General features: G+C 39.9%; 1 protein-coding gene across 1 annotated transcript in view; it reads left to right on the plus strand.

Moving 5' to 3' along the window:
• LOC102380684 (protein-glutamine gamma-glutamyltransferase 5-like) overlaps nucleotides 1-11,620 on the plus strand; it is a 16,687-nt gene extending 5,067 nt beyond the window's left edge. The window contains exons 4-13 of the mRNA XM_006034061.3: nucleotides 135-253; nucleotides 805-933; nucleotides 1,163-1,340; nucleotides 2,207-2,339; nucleotides 3,432-3,535; nucleotides 3,644-3,886; nucleotides 4,795-5,121; nucleotides 6,620-6,777; nucleotides 7,568-7,701; nucleotides 9,260-11,620. Of these exons, the coding sequence (XP_006034123.3) occupies nucleotides 135-253; nucleotides 805-933; nucleotides 1,163-1,340; nucleotides 2,207-2,339; nucleotides 3,432-3,535; nucleotides 3,644-3,886; nucleotides 4,795-5,121; nucleotides 6,620-6,777; nucleotides 7,568-7,701; nucleotides 9,260-10,625 (2,891 nt within the window). The 3' untranslated portion in view covers nucleotides 10,626-11,620. The remainder of the gene's footprint in view (nucleotides 1-134; nucleotides 254-804; nucleotides 934-1,162; nucleotides 1,341-2,206; nucleotides 2,340-3,431; nucleotides 3,536-3,643; nucleotides 3,887-4,794; nucleotides 5,122-6,619; nucleotides 6,778-7,567; nucleotides 7,702-9,259) is intronic.
• Nucleotides 11,621-24,034: the final 12,414 nt, after the last annotated feature.

Here is a 24,034-nt window from a genome sequence, read left to right on the forward strand (position 1 = left end):
GATTCATTTAAATATTTTGCCCAAGTTTACATTAAAAAGACAGGACAAAATAGATTCAGTAAGAAAGAATGGAGAAAGAAAGTAAGGGTGGAAGAAACAAAAGGCTGACATCTCTGTTGCTGCTTCTTTGGTAGATGACCCTGTGTATATGGACAATCAGGCTCACAGAGAAGAATATGTTCTGAATGAACATGGGATGCTGTATGAGGGAGTACACAAGCACATTACTTCTAGACTGTGGCACTTTGGACAGGTGAATGCAATGCTCTGGGACTTCTTGTGAACTTGTTAACCAATCAAGAGGGCAATAGACTGGTTCTGACCTTTTTCTAGTATAGGTATATTTCAGGATTTACAGAAATATTTGGTGTGCTACACAATTTTGTAAGACTTTTGTGCAGCAGTCCAGATTATGCTCTTGTTTTAACATTTTGCATGGACTACAGCAATCCTTTCTACATGGATTATATTGTAGCAGACTCAACTTTGAAGGAAAACCAAATGAACTTATTTTGGCTCTGTAAAGTTGCAGAGAATTTTCTGCAAAATGGGGAGAAGGATACAGGGCCCCTGAAGGAAAAGGGATAATGTTTCTATTGGCAAAGCATGTTTACTGATATTATGGAAAGTCTTATCCAATCTCTATGCCAACAGAGATGAAATGCAATATAAAGTATTAGATACTGGGCTTAAAGAAGGGAGCTCCTCACAAGCATCCCACTGATTTAGAGGAAAATAAAAGTGTCAAATCAATTACTTCAGTCCATAAAGTCTCTTACTAACCCTCTTTCTTTGTATAATTAGTTTGAAAATGGGATTCTGGATATCTGCCTGAAGGTCTTGGATATAGGTTCAAATTACCACCAAGGCTCTGAACGAGGTTGTCGCTGGCGCAATGATCCTGTGCATGTCAGTATGGTGGTAAACCACATGGTAAGTGAAGGATTACTTTCCTTTGACTTTTGTCTACATCAGCAGTACTGACCTGTGTTTTTTAGAAGAGTTTATCACAAGAAATCCCCGCACTACAAAGAGTTACTCATGGAGGAATTCGACTTTAAACCCAACCTAGCTTTTTATTGACTCTGTTACTTACTGCAGCATTTATCATCTGTGGCTCTCAGAAAATATGAAACCATGATTATTGCTTTATTTTTTCCAGCTTTGTGGCCATCACAGTAACAGCATCATGAAGCTCCCAGACAATAATGATTACCTGAAGGGAACTAACCCATTAACATGGAATGGAAGTGTCCCCATACTTCAGCAGTGGTATAACAGAAGGTGTAGGCCAGTCAGATTTGGAGACTGTCTCACTCTTGCATCAGTGATGTGCACAGGTACACGGGCAAGAAAAACTTTCCCAAAAACTGATTGCAAGTTACTCATCTGATCTACATACTACCAGAAAAAATGACTTTTTTTTTTGTTTGTTTGTTCCTAGTGCAAAGTAGTTGCTTAGTATGAGATCTAATTTTATCTCTGTAGTTTTCCATACTTTAGTCAGAGGAAGAAGAAAATCCCTGCTCTTTCCCCCAAAATTTGACACCAATTAGTACTATAAGCCATGGCATTTGCTAAGCATTTCTTCTAGTGATTTAAGAAAACCAGGGCAAGCCTGGAATATTGTATGTGGTAGTGTACTCTTCTAGGTCAAGTTTGGAAGATGATGCAAAGGAACAAGGGGTGGCAATAGGAACAAAATGCCAGATTATGCCTTTTCCTCAGAAATAAGAGAAATGAACTGTCAACTGTTATCCTATTAAATGGGAGTTTAAGTGTGCTAGACAACATAGAGAAGTGCCAATGGCAAGGCTGTACTGATCACTTACTGAAGCTAAATCTGCTTTGGGTTAAGGAGACTATTTTGTCATAGAGTGGCATTCACATTAACATTATAGAAAATTCTGGCTGGTTTGTTAGAAAATGCCATTGTTGCAGAACCTAAACAGGGAGACAACCAAAAAGGCTATCATCTCTGTTATTACTTTACACTGTTTCCCAAATACCTGAAAGGAGCCCTTAGTGAGACTCCTTTTGTACCCTGTGTATGATACACCTATGCATATTGTAACATACAGATATACCTTCTGTGTGTAAATGATTTGAGAATTATTGGAAAAATAGGAAGGAAAGAACTTGACTAACTAATTATAGGGAATTGATTCTTTTGTGAAAATATTCTTAGAGTATTTTTTCCTTGTAGTGATGAGGTGTTTGGGAATTCCAAGCCGTGTCATAACAAATTTCTGTTCTCCACACTGTGCTGAGAACCCCCTTGCTGTCGATGAACTTTTTGACTCTACTGGCAAAACCCTGTGTGGCAAAGACAAACTATGGTAAGTGTGAAATAGGTCATTAGAGCTCCCTATGTTGTTGTCTGCTGTTATAGATGTACAAGGAAGACAGAAGGACTAATACTAGCCTCCTAATGCAGCATTTCTGCATGTCCATTTCTTCAGCTTTCAAGACTACTGCAATAATTCAGTAACTATATACTAATGGCAGCCACATGACTGCTGAATCTACATGAAAAACATCTACTCATAAAACATACATAAGGTCAAAACTACTTATTTTTTTTCAAAGGAAAAGTGTAAGGCCATTCCTCTTTGAGTAGTCTAAAAATACTAACTGGGCCATGAAACACAAGGGCTAAATCCATCGTAGAGTTGAGCCATCATCTTCCACCCTCCATAACTTGGTTGATAATTGTGGTTGGTAGTTGGTTTTATGAAAATCCTTATCACTGACCAAGACTACTGTAGATGTATCCTCACAACCGTGTCTATGATCCATGCTCCTAGTCTGGTTGGATGAGAATTTTAGCTTGTATTAAAGTATAGGCCTTAAGAGTTCTTGACAAAGTCTCTGATTTTTTACTTTCAAGAAAGAAGGGAAAATCTACAGAGAAGGATTATAAGGATGATTAGGGGAAAGGAGGCCAGATTTTACAAGAAGTTGCTAAAAGAGATTGGCTTGTTTAGTGCAGTAAAATGAAAGATAAGAAGGGATATTCTTATTCTTTATTTGTGTGTGTGTGTGTGTGTGTGTGTGTGTGTGTGTCTCTCTCTCTCTCTCTCTCTCTCTCTCTCTCATGTGTATAGATATATAAAAGATGGAGGTAAACTAAGGAGTGGGGAAGAACTATATGAGGTAAAGACAGTTTTTGGCATAAGAATGCATAGATATTAACTGGCTATGAATACATTTAAACTAGAAATTAGAACAAAGTTTCTAAACATCAGAACAGAACAGTTCTTGAGCAACTTTCCAACATGGCAAGATGGGTGGAGTAAAAAACCTAACTGTAGATTAAATGGAGCTTAATTTATTTACATGAAAAGGTTTATATGAAAAGGATGCCTGCAATAGTAGGCACATTTTACTTAGTGATTGAAGAAGTCTCTTACAATTCTGTGTTCCTACAGGGCATATCACTGCTGGAATGAATCCTGGATGGCTCGCAGAGACCTAGGTCTCTGCAGTAGTAACTGGCAATGTCTGGATCCAACACCCATGGAGTCTGGAAGAGGTGAATGAAGCCTGTATCCTGTATCCTGCATGCTTGTATTCTTGAAGTAGTATAGTGAGCATTTTATGTTATGCCATGTTATATTATGTTTACCTTTATATATTCTAGGTTCAGCTTGCTGTGGCCCTACCTCAATCAGAAGTGTTAAAGATGGAGAATTGGATTTGGATTATGATGGCCAACATATATTTTCTCGTCTGAATGCAAGCTGTATTGGCTGGCTTTCCAAAAGCAGTGACAAGAAAGAAAAACTTTACTATGATGCATGGCTTTGTGGGCAGTGTGTTAGCACTAAGTCTGTTGGCAGTGATCATCGTGAAGATATCACTGGAACATACAAATATGAACTTGGTATGGATCAAAGACTTTCACTGAATTAACACAAATTTGAAATGATTATATTCAATAATTACAAATGCATCATTTGATTAAAAAAAACAAACTCCCCATGCTAAATCAAAATGAACCTTTTGCAGATTGGTCTAGCTTTTGGGTAGATGTCTGATTCTAGAGCAATGATTTTCGACCTGGGTGCTGCCAGATCCTTTGAAGGGTGTCAAAAGGATGAGGAAGTAAGCAGTAAGCTAAGCAGATACACCAGGCTCAGGCTTGTTCCTGCCTGGATGATCCCCCAACCCCTGTGTAAGGAGGTAAATACTGTAATCTATAAATGAGTTTTTGAAATTGGAGCCCACTCAATTCACAAAAGTTATGGAGGAATGCTTCCAGTCTAGCGATGGATGCCTGGAGTCCAAAAAGGTTGAGAACCACCACTGAAGAGGCTTCTAGATATAATCTAAATTCACATGATCCGTAGTTCTACTACAGGAATAGAGATCATGTTTACTTTTTAGATGTCTGGAAGCCCATCTTACATAACATCCTTCTTACATAACTTAAAAACTGTCATTTATTCGGTCAGACCATGGGTCTATTTAACCTGTTATCTTAACTCACTCAGGGGAGATTAAACAAAGTCTGGCAATTATGCAGCCTCTATGGCTTAGAGAAGTGTTGAACATGTACACCAGTTTACTCATAGTTTATTTGTCTCAGAAGTGTCTGAGCACAAAAGTGGACTATGCACTCACAACCTTTCTATGTAGCATATGCTGCCTAATTGCTGGTGATAGATGTTCACAGAATGTGATTAAGTGGGCAGCAAGCTTATTTCTTTGGTGAAGGCTTTGGCAGGAAGGCAGTCTAGATATGATCCTGTAGCTGCTAATAGATTAAATCTCTCTATTCTTTTTCAACAGGTTCTCTGAAAGGCAAAGAGGCATTTTACAAAGCTTATAGAAGAATTCACTCTGGATACTGCAATGCTCCTAACTGTCATATAGATAGAGATTTAGCAGCTCTCCAGAACCGGTTCTTAAGTGATGCTGGCATGAGCATGAGGTTTAAAATGGTTAATTGCCCTATGTATGGCCAAGATGTCCATCTTCATTGGTTGCTTGAAAATTTACGAAATGAGCCCAAGAACCTGAATTTCAACTTATGCACTCAGGTGTTGACACACAATGGATGTGCTTTGGATCAGTTCTGGAAGGAAAATATAAATGTTGCACTGGGTCCAAGGGAAGGTAAGAAACTTTAGAGCTAATATGCTTTTGCTGGTCCAATGTCAATGCTTTTTTTTAGTTGCTTGTAATCAGGGATGGTCCCAGTATCATGCCTCATGAGAGGCTTTTGAAAACTCTAGGGGATGAAATTAGCAAAGCTTGGTATTGTTTAATATTGGCAGTTGAGTTACCTTATTGTTTACAGTGAAAACTCAGCTAGTTTACTGTGTGACTTGCACACTATTGAGAGTCTTGTAGGACTTTTATTTCTGTTGGATGGATCTAAATTCACAAGGTTTAGAAACACTGGTTAACATTCTGCAGAAAAAAAACATGGGGTTACAGTGGACAATAAGCTGACTATAAGCCAACAATGTGCCATTGTTGCAAAGAGGGCTAATGGCATATTAGGCTGCATTAGTAAGAGCATGCCAGCAGATTGAGGGAAGTGATTCTTCCCCTCTGTTCTGTACTGGTGATTCCACATCCAGAGTACTGTGTCCAGTTTTGGGCTCCCTACTATGGACAGGATGTAGACAAATTGGAGGAGGGCAGCCAAAATTGTGCAGGGGCTGGGCCACATGACTTCTGAGGAGAGGCAGAAGGAACTGGGTTTATTTAGTGTGGAGAAGAGAAGACTGCATGGAAATTTAACAGTAGCCTTCAACTACTTGAAGGGCAGTTCCAAAGAGGATGGTGCTAGACAGTTCTCAGTGGTAGCAGATAACAGAACAAGGAGCAATGGTATCAAGTTGCAGCAAGGGAAGTTTAGGTTAAATATTAGGAAGAACTTTCTCACTTGGAGGATAGTAAAGCACTGGAATAGGTTACCCAGGCAGGTTGTGGAATCTCTATCCTTTGAAGTTGTTAAGACCTGCCTAGACAAAGCCTTGGATGGGATGATTAGTTGAGGACAACCCTATTTTGAGCAGGGGGTTGGATAATATGACCTCCTAAGGTCCCTTCCAACCTTAATTTTCAGTGATTCTATTATTCAGAAACTCATTATCTTGAATCTTCTACTTGGATTTTAACATGGAGATGTTTCCTGTTGTATTAGTGGTATAACTACAGACAATAGTGTAACTGAGGGTGGGGGAGTGACTAGGGAAGCAGCTGTATGTTTATGGAGGGGCATAAAAGCAGCTGTTGTTGCAGTAACAGGGGCATGATGTGCCCCAACCTTGCACACTACAGTGGCTACTATTAAAGCTTAAATTAAATCTTACCAAGTTTTAATTTCAACGATTTGGAGATACCAATGACCATCGTTGACCTAGAGGCTTCAAGTAAGGAGAGTTGTCTTGGTGAATAAAATTATATAGTTACAGATCCCTGAATGCATGAAATCGGCCACTGTATATATGTGACTGTGGACATCAATATTTGCTACCAAAGGCACAACATTTTCATACAATGACAACAAGTCATTTTATTCCTGCCAGTCAAGCACAGAATAGAAGAGGGGGGGGGGATGATATATTAACTCAATTGTAATGAAAATAATTTTGTTTTACAGCAAAAACAATCCCATTACATATATCTTATAATCAATATGGACATCATCTGGGTGATCACGACATTATGAGGTTGGTAGCTATCTCTGATCCAGAGTGTGGAGAAGTTCTGATGGTGAAAAGGGACATTGTGATCAACAGGCCTACTGTTGCTATTAAGGTAAAGGATTACAGGAATAGTTCTGATTCATATAGAGTGACTCATTGGGACACTCATTGTTCAAAGATACACAGCCACATGTGTGTGCATGTACTGTCAGCCCCTCTGCCTGTCTGCAATGATGAAGAGTTCTTAATCTGTAGCACTTTTTTTTAGGGTTAACAGCATTGGTGACATTTAGGGGGTGCACACAGCTGCATATGCACCCCCTGAGTGTGGCAGTGCACCCCCTGTGAAAAGGCGCTGCCAATACTGCCAGCAGCACCTGCAGGCAGTCACCATTTGCCATTCCTCCCACTTGCCACCAACATCACTAGTGGCATTTGTGGGCAGTCCATGATCGCCACTGTCTGCTGCCGATGCTGCCAACGGTACCTGCTGGTTGTTGCCATCTGCCTATTGGCACTCCCCCTCCCCAACGCTGCCGACAGCGCTGCAGCTCCATGCGGGAGCTTCCCACTTGCCGCCTCCATGCTCCTGCCACTGACAGTGCCGCCACTGCCTGAGGGAGCTCGCTGTGCCCTCCCCAGTTCCCCCGCCTCCGGGGGCATGCAGCGTTCATGGTTAACAGTGTCCTGTATGATTTTTAATCCAATAACTATTTCCCCCATTTTACTGGAGAAATATTGAACCATAGCTGAACCAGGAATGGATTTTTACATACAAATCCTTTCCGTTTTTTTTTTAAATTTAATTGTTTGTTTGTTTGTTCACCAACTGGCAAAATACAGTATAGTGCAATATTTCTGAAAAGGTACAAATTTAAGAATCTTTCTGTGTCTTTGACCAGCTCTTAGGTCTACCTAGGCTGAATGAACCATGTACTGCAGAAATCTCCTTCTGCAATCCCCTCCAGGAAGATCTGAAGAATTGTGTACTGAACCTGGAAGGCTGTGGCTTATTTAAAGAGTCAATGGCTGTTGAGTAAGTTTAACAGATTTTTAGGTGGGAAATTCATAGCTTCAATTTGACATTGGAAAATTTAAATATGCTATAGCTAAAAAGCCCTGAAGGCTGTTAAACCAGGCATATGTTGGAAAAGAGTGACATAACACCTGTGCTACTGTTGTGGACAACTTTGATAGGACTTTGTTTTCCTAATCCAGGGGTGGCCAATCTGGAGCACAGGTGCCACAAGTGGCACAAGCAGCCTCTCTGTGTGGCATGTGGCAGATTGAGGAGGGGATAGAAAGCACAGTAAGAGAGAAGGTAGGGTAGCAGAAAGCAGATCAGATAGGGAGCGCAGATCAGGAACCACAAAGCAGAGCACCAGTTTGGGTAAGAAAGGGATCAGAGTGGCACTCTCCAAGGGTGCCAACAGTTGGCGCCAGTTATTCCATGTCTCTGCTTTGATACTCTGAAGGGCATGTCCTTTAAAACAGCAAAAACAGATCAGAGAATATAGAGAGGGGACAATATTAATGGTTTATTTTTCTTAAAACATAATTTAAAAGGTACAATCTGTATGGGAAATGCACTGTTTTCTTTGCCAGAAATGCTAATTGGATCCCTGCAGCTTGAGCAGGGCTTTTATTCATGGAAAGAATACAATAAGCCCATTGAATTTGTAGTTAGTATCTCTCTAAACCTAGGTGAAAAAAGAGTCAATATATCCAAGATTCATTAGCATGCGATTCATTCAACACTAGATAAAGGAAGGGGATTACTAATGTGTTTTGTAAGGCCACAACATCTTAAAGGAAGGACTGCACTGAGTGCTTGCAGAATGCCATTTCATCTTAGAATAGATTAATATCTAGTTACTATCCATTGGTATTCTTGATTATGAGGAGAAATTGAGAACAATTGGAATTATTTAGTCTTGACAGAAGACCATTAGGAGACACTCTAATTGAACTATATTAACTTAACCTAATAAAGCTCATTGATCCTACTTTAGGTTATTGAACAGACCATAACTAGAATGTTAAGTTTAAATTAGAAGGAAATATGCTAGATGTGTAAAGAGTTCAAGGTGTTGTTATTTCACAGTATGTGGTACATAGATCAGATGGGTTTCTATGGGTGTTGTAAGAAAAGGTTATCAGCTTGTTGCTCATTTCCCCCAGTTCATCCTGAGGCTGAAGGAAATATTAATCATGCTTTTCACCATATGATTTTCTTTTGGATGAGAAGGAAGAAAGGAATGTCAGGCTGGAGTAAGGGTAGCAGGTTTTTAAAACTTCTCCAGTGTAAAACATTATACTTTGGAATAGAGGGGCACTCAGTAAAGTTAAAACTAATCAAACATAGCAGGTATAACAATGTCAACAGGCATAACAGGTGTCCGTATGCCCGGTATCTCATTTTGTCCATGTCTGCCCAAGCATCCCACCCTATCCATGTCATAATGTCTTGCTCTCTGTTTGTTTGAATAATGTTATGTCACTTCATGAGTGGTTCTGTGTTCAATCCAGCACACCTACAGGCTACGTATGTAACGGAGAACACTAATCTTTTTTTTTTTTGTCTCTTCATTCAGTTTAGGAACCTTGGCTTCCAATCACCAAGCACGAACTGTAGTGGAGTTTATACCCTATAGGCATGGTTGCCACCGGCTCCTAGCCAACTTTGCATGTCACAAGTTTGGCTACTGCAAAGGTTATGCCAGTGCTGATGTGTGTGATCCGAGGTGCAATTCGGTGCCCTTCCCTGTGTGCAACTCAGGGACTCTCCCAGTGTGTGACTCCGGGTTCCTCCCTCATGGGGATGCATATGTGGACTATATCTGCATCCCCATGTGCACCTCTGGGAATGGCTCTGGGAACCAGCCCACATTTGACTATGTGTACCTCCCTGTGGGACATCCCCTGTGCAATTCTGTGTGCCAGTCTGATTCTGGCTTCCATATTATATGTGACACTATGCCTTCTGCCATGAGTGCCCCCATGTTTCATTCAGTGAGTGGTTCAGTATCTGCCCCAACATCCAGCCCCATGTGCCGCCCAGTGGCTCAGGTTGTTGGTGGCTCTGCTTCTGCTCCAATTCCTCACCCTGTCCAGCCCCCAATGCCTTACTCTCTGTCTATCCCAGCAAACAATGCTATGTCTGCTCTGCTCTCACACTTCATGACTGGCTCTGCTAACAGTAACCCTGTTCACACCCCTGTTTCTCACACTGTGTCTGGCACTATGCCCACCTCAGCCTCCCATCCACCAAGTGCCTTGGTGTCCCATGCTGCTTGTGGCTCTGTGTCCACCGCAGCATCTCACCTCCTAAATGCCCCAGTGTCCCATGCTGCCTGTGGCTCTGTGTCCACCCCAGCATCCCATCCCCTAAATGGTCCAGTGTCCCATGCTGTGTCTACTCCAGCCTCTCGCCCTATTTGCACCCCAATGCCCCATGCTATGTCTACTCTAGCCTCTCGCCCTATTTGCACCCCAGTGCCCCATGCTATGTCTACTCCAGCCTCTCATCCTATTTGCACCCCAGTGTCCCATTCTGTGTGTGGCCTTGCGTCCACCTCAGTATCCCACCCTTTGAGCATCCCAGTGTCCCGTGCAGTGCATGGTTCCATATCTAACACAACATCTCGCTCTGTAAGCATTCCCATGGCTCGCTTTGTGGGTGTCTCTGCCTCTTCCCCAGTGGCTCGGTCTCTGTCTCACTCAGTGTGCAGCCCTCACCGGGGTCCGTTAGGCAGTACAGTGTCCCGCTTTTCTTCACAGTCTGCATGGGTCTCCAGAGCGGCCCCTGCATCTCGCTTTCAATCTAGCTCCAAATTACGCTCTGCATATGGCACTCAGCCTCGCTCTAAATCCCGTTCTGCATATAGTGCTCTGTCCCACTCTGCATCCCACTCTGCATATGGTACTCTGACCCGCTCTGCCTGGAAATGTACTCTCTAGGCTACAATGGATACAACTACATCGGTAGACCAACAAAGACTTAAGCAACTAAAGCAAGATTTGCACAAAGGCTTGTTTTTACTGGAAAGTGTACTTACACCAAGACATACCATGCACTGAGGGAGAACAAAGTGTGTGGTTCTGGGACATTCATACACACATCTGCAATATGCCAGGAAACAGAGGACCTCCAGCAGCAGAGAAGGGCATTTGATATTGCGCACAAACTGGAAAGTGATACTGTGGTAAAAATGAGAAAGCTCCCAACTTGGAGCTAGAGGGTTTTACAGTCACAGAACTTGGACTCCATCAGTCAATCAGATTGCTCTTTCAGTCCAAGATATTTTATGAACAGTTTTCTCTCATCCTCCTTTGCTTTGATTAGCAGTTTGCACTTCTCACCTAGTTGTTGGTCCTGCTGAGCTATACTGCTCATGCCAAATCACTGTTTTACATAAAATGCATCAATCTCAGGATTATTCAAATAGATGTAAAATATGATAATACATTAGTGACAGAAACCATGATCTCCCGCAGGTCTTGCTTAGCAGGCATTGGACCCTGAATGCCTGACTTGTTATGTTATATATCTATTTTTATGCTACTATATTTCCTTATCAGGCTTTGAAAATGAAGGTGGTTACACCATAAACCCATGGGCTAAAATCAAGCCTGCTTTATGTTAACTGAAATCAAAAGAGTTATTTCACATGTTATCATAATTTAACATCATAACTCTTGACGTATGCCATTCCCAGTGTCAAGAATCTGATGTGTCAAATTAAAAAGGCTGCAGTATTCAGCGAACAAATTATTTAATTACTTCAGACTTTACAAACGACCTTATGACTTCTATATTGTGCAAACTAATGGAGCTATTCTAGTGTGTATCATAAGCTTTTAGGTTTATGAGCTTGAACTTAATAGCTAGGAACATTAATTATGCATAAACTGGTTTAAGTGATCAGATACTGGTTCAAACAACAGAAGTTCAGTGCACATAAATTGCTTTCAAAATGGTTGAAACCAGTTTACGATAAACCTGGATGGATGTAGTATCAGACTTAACTGATTTAGGTTAAATCAGTGTATTGAACTTCTGTTACAGATCCCCTCCAGGTTCAAGTTAACTCTTAATCCTCCAGCTTCCAAGGATGCTTTGACCTCCCCTGCAAGCCCCACCTCACAGGGTGTGGGCGTTAGCTTTGGCCCAAGCTGTCTGCTCTAGCTGAGCAGGGAAATGTGCTCTAGCTCCCCTTGGCTTCTGGCATGGGCCACTGCAAACATCTGGCTGCATTTCCGGAATCAAAAGTGAATGTCTGTTCACTTACTTATTGGTTCAATCTATGCAACTTAGATTAACCTGAAAAGATTGAATTAATTCAGCCTTGGTCTTTTTGACTGGCTGTACATAGCCAATGAGTTCAAGTAAAGACAATTCCACCAAAAGGCTTGAACTGAGGAAAGAAATATGATGCTTTCCTTTGTTTTTGTTTGTTTGTTTGTTTTACTTAAACAGTACACTGAGAAACTGAGGAGGTTGTAAGTAGTATGGTACAGCTACTTGAATCCTTCTGCATCATTTCACTACTCATCTCTTCCCACAAATTTTGGAATACAAGTCATACCATCATCAAGGTATAAATTACCATTGCCCCATATCCAGAATTTGGTGTGATTTCTTTGTGTGTTTTCATCTTAGGAGAACATTGGTGTTGCTCAGTCATATCCCACTCTGTCCCCTTCATTCTTTTTCTTGAGTGTGAGATGTGCCCCATTTCTTTGTGAGCTGCAGTTTTCTTTTTGGAAAGACCACTAAGGTTTTGTGGTAAAGAGTTTCTAGGGATTCTTGGTGCTGTAGATTCTAGAGCATATATTACTTGCAATATTACAATCTGTAGCCCAACTCTCCATGTGTTTTCAGGAGATTTCACTCATATGTTGGGAATCTAACAAGATATGCAACTAGCCTAGATGTATGAACAGGGTAGAATAATTCTTTGTCTAGTGGTTCTCAACTGGGGTAGTGTGACGCATCAGGGCTCTGCACCACATACACTCTTGCTGAATTAGGCTCTGATGAGCAAAAGTAGGCAGGGCCTGCCTCAGGCTGTAGGCCTTCCCATTATAGCCTCCCTCCACCCCTCCCCATGCTCCTCTTGGAAACTGAGGGGTATGGGACAGTTCCATCTGCATACTTCTCTTTCTGGGAGTAGTCTGGGGGGCCAGACCAGAAAGGGCTATAGCACAAGGCAGCTCCTGCCTGCTTTAGGCTGATCAGAGAGCCCAAGTGCAGGAGGAGCATGCACATAGGCCACAGCCATTTCTGGGCTGACTGTATAGCAGGCATACAGGGTAATTTTACGAGGAGGCTGTAGCGCCTGGTTGAAAAGCACTGAGGTGAGTTCTCTACTGTGGGTGCCACCACGTTTAAAAAAAAAAAAAAAAAGTACTGGAGGGGTGCCCTGACTCTGAACAGATTGAGAACAACTGGACTAGGATGCAATAATAAGGGAACAGAAATTCTGTATTTGCCAGAAAAAGAGGTCATTGCTGGGTGCTATAATGGGGTAGGTGTGATTCACTGACTTGTTTTTAATGAAGTTTCAATTGCCTGTATTGGATTTTTTACTGAAATTTTCTTTGCATGACTGACAATAAAAAAGCAAGGTTAAAAAGAAAAAAAAATCCATAATTGTGTGGTACTTTTAAGAGCTTTCCAAAGAACATTGCTGAGAGATTTGGAACTGTGTATTCTTTTTCCCTCCACTAAAAATACATTATTTACCATATTTGCTCAAATATAAGATGACCTTGATTATAAGACAACTCCCCAATAATTATATTCTATACCTGGATAATTTATAAATTTGTTATAATTTTCCAGATATAGCATCTAATAATTGGGGATTTGTCTTGAATTTATCCCTCTCCCACTAGGAAAATAAATCAAGGAGGTCAGGTAGCCCCCTTGCCTTTTGCTCTCCTCAACTTCTTCATCCTGTAACTTCTTTCCCTGACCTCCTTACTATCGGATCCTGCTCTTCCTGAACCATGTGGTAGTGAATTGCAAATTTAAAAACACTGACCTAGAAATAAACATACCTGTAGTGACTTGCATATCTGCAAGTTACTACTGGTACCCATAGACTTAGTTAATCCAGAACTGGTGTAGCTTATCTCTTTTGAAACTGCTGCACATTTTAGCAAAGGTATTCCATAAACAAACTTTTAAGCAGTGCTTCTCTAGTATAAACTGTGCATGCAAAGTCAAGAGGCTCATGAATTACTATATAGTTTGTTGGGCTGGGCCCCAGCAGAGAAAATAGCATTTTCAACCACGGTGATCCCACAGCTCAGCACTGCTCAATGTGTGTGTGTACTCCAAATACAAAGGACTCATGTACTAATTAGCCCCCCATTCATGACTGGAACCAGGTGTTGTTGTCATGAGTCCTGGCATCTCCAAAAATGTATATGCAGATGAGGCATAGGGCAACTCAGCCCAACTCCAGCTCCAGCTTCACCTCCACCTCCTGGAGGGTGGTGCCACACTAATATGTGACATGCTGAGAGATGGGGCAACAGAGGGATCTGGGTAAGCTTTTTGGGGCCCATTTAGTGATGTTTGCCAGACATTTAAGGATGGCTAAAAAACAAGAATGGCAGGAAAAAGGTGCAGATCAGCTGTGGGGGTGAAGAGGAAGTCAAAACATATTCAATGTAGTAGCTCACCATGACTTTAAAAAGTGTCAGTGCTAAGGGATACAGCATTCAATGAGCATTACCATATATATTATACAGGTGGGTTAAGCTAATGTTTGCCATATATGCACCATCACTTGGCCTCTTGAAGGCTCACATCAAGCATAGTGGCTTAACCTGGCAGGGGAAATACCATGCATCTCTGTCCAAGAAGGTAGTTTTCCTGAACTGCCTCACAGGAGAACTGCTCTTCTGGTGTGGCTCAGTACCCGCTGAGGTGGAGCAGCTTTAAACCCAGTTTACAAAAATGGGAGTTCATCCCTTGCTTGCTCCGAGGGCCTTATGGCTAAGGGCAAGCAAAACTCAGGGGCATCCGAACCCCAAGACTCCAGGCTTGGGTCTGCAAGTAGGATGCCCGCCAAAGGTTTTGGAAACATCTGAAGCTTCAGGTGTGGGTGGAGGATGTTTGCCAGTAGTAGGGCCACTTGTGTTCTGGACTCTTGAATCTGAAATTAGTTTTGGCTAATTTGGCCTTGGATACAAATATATATGCACCATATGTTTTATAATCATACTCGGTGTTGGCTGAATTTAGTCAGCTTTATAGTTGGTTTCCATTACTGAGCACATGTTGCTTTTGGCAGCAGGTTAATGTAGATAATGTATTTAATAAGGTTTTCTTGTATGGAAATGTAAGATGAGGGGCTTTTTTGCCCATGATGATTGGAGGGGAAAACCTCATTTTATATATGAGTAACTACAGTAATCCTTCCTTTTCTGTTTATTCTTCCTTCCTTCTTTCCAAATCCAAAGTCAAGACTCTTGAATGAAGAGTCATAATTTCCTATGCCATCATCCATAGCCTCACTATTGCTTTGACCTCAGTTTCCTAGATTGGCAATTAAACCAGATCTGATCCTCATGGTAAAGTTCTCCACTCTTAGTCACTGCACAAATTTCTTTCTGCTTCCATGCTCTTGAAATGGCATAATCAAAGGAACATACTTTTTGAATGAACCCTGGCTGAATGACAGAAAGAAGCCAGATCTGATTTCAGTGCCTGTACCTTGGCAATATTTTGGTGCTAGTCTTAAGGCAGTGGATTAATAATATGTGACAGCTACATTGTTACCTGCCATCACTGCCATAGCAACCAGCTGTCATCTTGCAAAGGCAGGATTTGGACATCAAATGAGGGATAAGCAGCCAGAATTGAAATCTCCTTAGGGAACAATTGTATCATTGATGTCCAGAGTGATAAAAGAGAAGAAATATGGTGAAAAAAACTGATTATTTTAATTTTCAAATTATGAAAGATTTCAAGAAAGTGACATTTAAGAAAAAAAAGGAAGTGATTAACTGTTAAACACTGAGATTTTGAGATGCATCTAAAAGCTGTTTGGCAAATACAATTAATCACCACTATTCATGCCATCACTCATATGCTTGTCATGGGGTACATAAAACCCTGCAATACCTGAATTCACTCAAGTCCACTCAAAATATCTTCCGTTATATTTCTGTTTATTCAGGCATGAACAGCCATCTGCTGAACAGATGTTTCTCAATGGGCACTGTCCATCTCGGTTTTCACTGTCCATTAGGATGTCTAGACACATTATTTTTCATCGTGGCTTAATTATGAAGTGTTTTATTTCAGGATTTATCCAACCAGATATAATGCAGCCCTGCTTGAAATAAGTTGTAATATTCTGGTCACTTACAAACTGCTTGACATTGCTAACTTCCATATTTCAGTCAATCTAGAATATCCATTTGGTCATACTACGTTTGCTTAGGCTGTAAGTACAGAGATCTGAAAAAGTTTATGAAAATGCATAAATATTCCTGTTTAAATTAGCTTTACCTCATGCTTGCAAATTCTTCATCCCCCCCCCCCCCCCACACACACACACACACACACACTTAGGTATTTTCCCTTGACCTGGGACCTACCTGCTCAACTCAAATATTCTTCTCTAGCTGTTTCCCTACTATATATATATCTTTCCCCATCCAACTCCTTTTCTTGATGTTCCTCATGGTTCCCTACCAATTATTGCCATCCCTGAAGGCAAACAACATATCAGAGGCATGAATTCCAACCAGTAATTGTCACAGATTGTAGAGTGACCACCTACATACTACTAGTCTATACTTCACATTGTACAATTTAAATGGGCATGTTGGGGGGTTATGGTCTAGGTAGCCTCTTTATATTTAGAAGCTGAAGGACAGTAAGTATTCTAAATTATTCTAATAATCAAAAAATTGACTATAGTGTCTTTGCCACAGCAATCCCAATGAGAATGGAAGATAATTTATCTGTCACAGATCTCCTCAGGGGACTTTCTTGAGACCTTATTGGACTCTGTTCTCTATGGGTTCTCCCTGAAGCCAGTACAGGTGTGGCTTCTAGAGTTGGGGAGGAGTGGGGAGATCCCTGGCTCCTCCAAATCTGAGAGCCTGGCCTTTCAGTCCCTGACCCTCCTTGGTTTTCTGTGGCCCTGCCTCATGGAACTTTCTTCCAGTTCTGCTCCTGTCTTTACCTCTTGCTGGGAAGAAGTTTAACTTAGTAACACAGCAGGTAGTTTGAACAAAAATCTGTCAAAGTTTCCACGAACATTTTTACATTTCAAATTTTCACATTTGTCAACATTTCTTAAAGAGAGATCCAGAGAAATTACAAAATTTGAAGACTTTCAGCCAGCTGTATTACATATCAGAGGGACAGAGGGCAACAATGTATAAAAAGCATTGATGTATTTTATGAGTCAGTCATAATGGACATAAGGACTACAATCTGGCAAAGTGAAAGTCACCTAAACATGGCAATTCTGTTTTTAGATATGAGACAAGAGAAGTTGGTCATGTATCATTAGGTTTTAGTCCCATTGAAGGACTCAAACTTGTTTCTATTTTAACCTCAATGCAGACATGCTTTTTTCCCCCCTCTTTATGGAATGTCTCAACAACATTCATTCACTTGTTCCTGGGTTATGTGAAAATGAAAAAATGTAATTTTCATATGCAATTTTAGTTTACCAGTTTTTATTACATGCTTTTATATCAGTAGTCATAATGAATGGTAAAACCTGAGCTTCCTTCAGTGTAATATTAAAATAAGGCTGCATTTATTTTTTAATGTAGGGAGACAAATATTCTATTACTTGTGATAATGGTCTGTTCTTAACTGTGTTTAACTGCACATTGGGCGTTTTTAAATGATGATTTGTGTTTTAAAGGGAGAAGTTAAAAAAAGATTAAATGGTGAGTTGAACATTTCAATCCAGCTTTGTGCTTCCTTTGACACTTATCAGTGACACACCATAAAATGCAATGCATCTGAGTGAAATGTCATTTATGTTTATATATTCCATTACTTGGAAGAAAAATATTGGATTTTATAATTCGATGAACCAATCTCCTACTGAGTATTAGTTATTGAGGCAAATGAAATTCAATATATTGTGTCAGGTTGGAAGATTAAATTAGGGAAATAGTGTATTAATATTATTTAGTGTGGTTAAAATATATACCATGAAGTTTATAAAGAAAATAGAAAATAAAAATGCATTGACTGTAGGAAAAGATGTAAAAAAATATTTGGATTGCAAAAGATAATATATATTTCGTGTATTACTGTGATGCATTTTCTATGTTACCTATCAAACATTAGTCTTTATAATTTAACACCGCTTTTGCCTGGATAACTATTTTAATCCTAATTTGTGCTAATTGTATACAGTAAAAAAATAACAGTTCTGCAACAGTAGCATGATATTGAAACAAATGCTTTCAGAAAAGAAGGGCTTTAACTACATAAAAAGATCTAGACATTTTTAGGACTAGGACTTGCTTATTGTCTCATTTCTTCCACTCTTTTCTGTTTGAGGAGTTGATTTAAAATCTCCTGCCATGCTTCTATCTTGAATGACTATGCTAAGAATCTTTGAACAAAATTCTAGGTTCAGTCCTAATTGAGCTAGATAGTATAATATCGTATGCCTAAGGACAAAGTAAAGGTATTTTGCTGTGGACAGCAATGCAGGACTGATGAAGAAACCTGTCTTAAACCAAATGTCACACACCTATATCTATGGTTATTGCTACAACTACAGAAACCATGATCTGCCATGAAGCTATTTGGACTTTGCAGCGATTGGAGCTGTACACCTGACCAGAGCCTGTAAGAGGTCAACTTTCCAACCGCTTCAATTGGGCACAGCTAGTTTTGTGGCCTTCCACAAAGGCAGCAGCTGGGGTTGCTGTTCGGTTCACCCCATCCCTATCCCAGTTATACTACTGGGGCAAGATGATAGTGGGCATGTCTACACAAGACATTTACTGAACAATAGACTAATTAGTTGTGCAGTAAATGTTGCACATCTATATGTGTGCCCACATTAGACTGGAGTAAACTAATTTATTCTGCAGCTGGATAGTAGTTGTAAATACAAGTACTATCCTGCTACAAAGTAAAAAACTACATAGCAGCTCACATGTAGATGCTACCCTGGCTGACTGGGGCATGAGGGTGCTTCAGTGCTGTGGCTACCTGCTGCCTAGTCCCACACTGAAGCACTCTCATGCTCCAGCCAACCCCTTTGCAGCACACAAACCTGGTCACAGCAGCCCTGAGCTGGCAGGCTGACACCCTGTGCCCCCTGCCAGGCAGAGCTACTCCAACCCAGCTCAATGTGCTGTGATCCCAGGTGCACATGTAAATTAATGCATTGCATTAATATGCATATGTAGATGTACCCAGTGTGATACAAACTAGATACATGAATGGATTTTCATGATTTCAGCAGAATGGAATAGAAGGACACTTATATGTCTATGTTCACATAGATAAGCAACAGTAGAATACAATCTGGCTCCAAGGGATTCAAGTAAGACTAGAAGAAGAACATTGTTGTGATGACTAAAGATGATTGCACATGGATGAAAATCTTTAGATCTGCTAGGGGCAGTAAATGTTTTTATTTTAGTAAGATGAACTTTCTGAAGAGTCCTAGCTCTGCAGATGTCCCTTATATATCACCAAGAAGCAGTGTCTGGTTTTGGAGCACTGCTCATTTCTCTGACCTTCAGCTTTTCCAGTCCTAACTCTCAGATGAGGATCCTTCCTTTGATATTTTCTTCATCTTCTAATTTTATTTTGACCTGTTCCTTGGTCTTTATCCCTTTTTAAGCAGGTAGAACAACTAAAATTCAATAGCTGAAAGTTTTTCATGTGCAAATATCACCAGAATTACTATCACTGAGAATGTTGGTGTCTGTAATAAAGAATTGCATCTTCCCAACAGAAGAAGTGCAGAGCAGAGAGAATACTAAAGCATTTATAACCCCCTTGGTTCTTTACTTTCAGCAATTTCAGTCTATTATGTAATAGTGTGAATCCTTAAGGGTCTCCACTGTGCATCACAGGGCACTGACATACTCACTTTTCTGCTTCAGTGGCTGAGGCTTTTTGCCAAGGACAATATAAATGGAAATAGAATGATAAACAGCAGAATTCATTGATGTCTGTTGCATGCTACCACTACAGAAAAATACTCTGCAAATCTCTGGGACTTTGATATTACATTCATTCACAGACTTTGGACCAGGTCCAAAAACATTAAGCACTTACAGATCCAAAGTGGCACTTGGATAGTTTTAAACATCCCTAAACCCAAATGATGGTCCAGAAAATTCCCAGTTAGCTACTTAATTGTGGGGGGGAAATGAATTCAATAGGCACCTTTCTTTTTGATTTGATGTTTTCCTCTGATTTAAGGTGCTTCTGTACATGCCTCAGTCCTCACAAAGTTGTCCAGCTCAGCATCTGGCTGACAGCTCGCACTGGGATCCAGAAACTAGGCAGTCTTGCAGGGCCTGATCTTGTAGTATGCTTTGTGCATATCTCGCATGCACTGACAAGATCACACTTGTGCTGTTGCACCTGCCACTGTTTCCGCATTGTATCCAATGACTGTTTTACATAAAATACAGAAAGAAATAAACCTGACAGAAGCACTCCTTCCCCAGCTGAATGGCTTAACCATTAATCCCCCTCAGAGGAGAGCCATCAATCAACCAGAAAAGAGCCACGCACATAATCAGATGTCAGGAAAGCAGACCTTATGATGAGAGGCTGAGAGCCGTGGGACTCTTCAGCCTGGAAAAGCGCAGGCTCAGGGGCGATCTGGTGGCCACCTATAAGTTTATCAGGGGTGACCACCAGGAACTGGGGGAACGTTTGTTCACCAGAGCACTCCAAGGGATGACAAGGTCAAATGGTCACAAACTCCTCCAGGACCATTTCAGGCTGGACATAAGGAAGAACTTCTTTACTGTCCAAGCCCCCAAGGTTTGGAGTAGACTGCTGCTGGAGGTAGTTCAAGCACCTACCTTGAACACCTTCAAGAGACATTTGGATGTCTATCTTGCTGGGATCCTATGACCCCAGCTAACTTCTTTCCCTTTGGGCAGGGGGCTGAACTCGATGATCTTCCGAGGCCCCTTCTAGCCCTAATGTTTATGGAATCTATGAAACCACTGGTAAACAGAGCGATCCTCTCTCTTCTGCTTTTGGTGTGGCCCAATGAATCATGACTTCTTTTTCTGCACAGGCTTCAACAGGATTGGTTGGGAGGGGGTGTCCCCAGCTAAAATAGAATATAATGTAGTAGTTAAGGTATACTTCTGGAAGGTGGGTGAGGTGGATTTGGATTTCCTCAAGCAAAGGAGGAATTTATCTTGCATCTCCCACTTTCTGGATAAGTGCTCTAACCACAAAATTGTTATATGAAAAAGGAGCTCCCCATCGCCTCTGGCAACTATATTTTAAAAGAAAAATTTGTTTTTAAAAAGAGAAAAGTTGTCTCCCTGCTCAAAGTGCTGGCTGTTTTGGCTCTGATTTTGAGGCAGCTTCCTGTTCCCATTCTTAAGATAGGCTTTTAGTTTTCCTTCCTGGGGCCAGAAGCTGAACTTTGGGGGCCTAAGTTTTATATTGGATATAGCCCCTTGACTGTTTTAGAGCGTTCAGTCATTTCTGTTGCACCAGAGAAGTACAAGTAGCGGAGTGCATCCATACTATACAGTCTGGACTGGTTTAAACATTGATCCTACTTCCTTACAAACTGGTGATGAAAGTGACAGCTATTAATATTCAAGAATGTGTGTGCGCTGCCTTACGGTTTTAAAGAAGTTTTGTGAGGAATCCCATCCTTGTCCATGGAACTGCTCCTAGGAATAAAGCTAGTAAAGATAAAGCATAAAGGCCTTTATACTATAACTGCTTTTCTTCTTTTTATATGAAGTGAGGGGGTTTTTTGTATTTTTTTTTTTTTTTTTTTATTCAACTGTATACTTGGACCAATAAAAGCTATGACAATAAAACCCAACCAAAACAAAAACACACACCATGCTTATGGCATATTTCCTAGACTATTACAGCTACAGCAACACTTCATCTCTACTTTTTCATTTTTATTTCTATATTCAGTTTATACAACAGTCCTTATTGAGGACTGGACCCATATAAAGTTTCAACTTGAAAAGTTGTGAGGCTTTTGAGTTTGTATGTAGGGCTTAATCCTGTTAGGTGTTTGGCCTCACATAACATATGCTGAGTGTTTTAACTGAGATCAGTAAAGCTCAAGTTGAGCAATGACTGTATTCAAACTCTTACAGAAAATACTTCTCAGGGCCAAAGTTATCTGTACAGAATAAATTTATTTTAATCCTGACAGATTAAAAAGTTAGCATGTTGAAATTACTCAGACTTTCAGAAAAACCCCTCCATGATCTGGTGTAAATTTCACTTGTGCAGAAGGTCAACATATGGTTTTCAGCTCCACAGAAGTTCAGATTTTAGGGATAAGGTCTGTGCTGAAGTCCTGACCATAGGCATATTTATCCCTGGAGAAGATAAGTTTAGGTAATTACTTGAAATAATTTGGAAACTTATTATAGGCCTAGGTTAGAAATGCCAGTGGTTTAGATTCAAATCATTTTGATGTATGTAGAAACATAAGATAACTTTTACCATTTGCCAGTTCTATTACTTTCTGTTTAGGTGGATCTGTTTGTTTGGATTGTAAAACAGAACAAATATATCCAGTAACACTGAAAGTTGCTGAATATATGGGCAACAGATTCAAAACCCTGCAAATTCTTTACAAAATATGAGTAAAAACCTTTGTTCTCTTTAGGCTGGGCTTGTGTTTAAAAGGAATTTAAAAGTAGTTCTGAGATGCACAAACTATTCTTTTTTCAGGCTCATTTCTTCTGAAGGGGATTGAAGAACACATTTAGTGTAAAAGCTAATAAAGTCTCAACAAAATTATGGGAGATTTTAAGGTATTCCATTACTATGTCATATAAATAATTATCTGTCCTCTTTAAAATGAGGGTGTTTCCTCAACCTAATTATTTCTTTCAAGCTTTTCCTGTTGAATACTTACATATTTTTTAGATTGCCTAAGGAGTCATCTTATTGTATTTTGGCCAGCACAGGTCAGAAATCAGTAACATTTGATTACAGTGTGAAGAAGGATCAGGGCAGATTGGCATCTCTACTTTTTTTTTTTATCTTCAGCAGATCAATTTAAAACACTTAAAATGTAGTTGATATCATGAAAATCCTCAGCAACTCTGATTGGAGATGCAGCAAATTATACAGTCTGCTTAGGAGTCAGATAGGAACAACACAAAATTTAACAACCTACAATTAACTAAAATAGATTTTTTGGCATAAATCTGAAAACCAAAGGAGAAAACATATTAGAGTTGCAAATATTAAGATGTTTTTGCTAACTCTTTATGTAAACAGAATGTACGTTTTCTTAACAATTATTAAAATATAAATTGTAGCTAATAGACCTTTAGCAATATTATTCTGAAAAAGCAACTCTGCCTTAATGAGAGCTTTCTGTATAGGCAAAATGTTCTGTTTAATTAGAAGGTAATGGCTAGAGAGAGAGAGAGACTGAGAGTGTAAGCACACATGCACACAACTGGACAGCTACTGAGATTTTTTTATTGCAAATTAACACTTCTACTTGCAAACACAAAAGCAACTGTACACAAGTGAGTACTCCCAGTCAGATCAGTAAGACTCTTCACTTGTGAAATTGTCTGAAGGACAGACTAATGCCCTGGATCAGGAAAGCCCTTTAGTGCATGTCCAAACTTAATGGGGCTGATGTACAAGTTTAAAAATAAATAAATATTTAGTTGCTTTTTTGAACAAAGCCTACATGATGTATACTCCTTTGAATCCCACATTGGAAAAAATCATATCTAGGCTGGAAAGGAACAGAAAGTATTTTAATGGGAAACAAAGAAACTGAGAACATTTTCATCTTAATCTACATGCTCCACCTAAGAAAAGAAAGGAAATTTATTTTAAAAAAATAATTAATATATTCTATATATTAATTGTTCCAGATTTAGGAAAAATGGCATTTTTTGTAACTCTACATAATATATACACAGTTATTCAATATTCAAAATTCAATCAGTGTCTATCAACTCCAACTTGTTTTGAATTAAGCTAACTTCTAAATTACAAGAAAAGAATGGGATGCTAGTGCTTCCTACTGTACCTGAAAAATTCTCTTTCCAGTAATTTTAATAGACCCTACCATTTTTTTTAATTATAAAAATATTCCTCAAAATGATTTGCAGCCAAAAAAAGAAATTTTATATAT

Source organism: Alligator sinensis, unplaced genomic scaffold (assembly GCF_000455745.1).
Source record: "Alligator sinensis unplaced genomic scaffold, ASM45574v1 scaffold378_1, whole genome shotgun sequence".
Lineage (NCBI taxonomy): Eukaryota > Metazoa > Chordata > Crocodylia > Alligatoridae > Alligator > Alligator sinensis.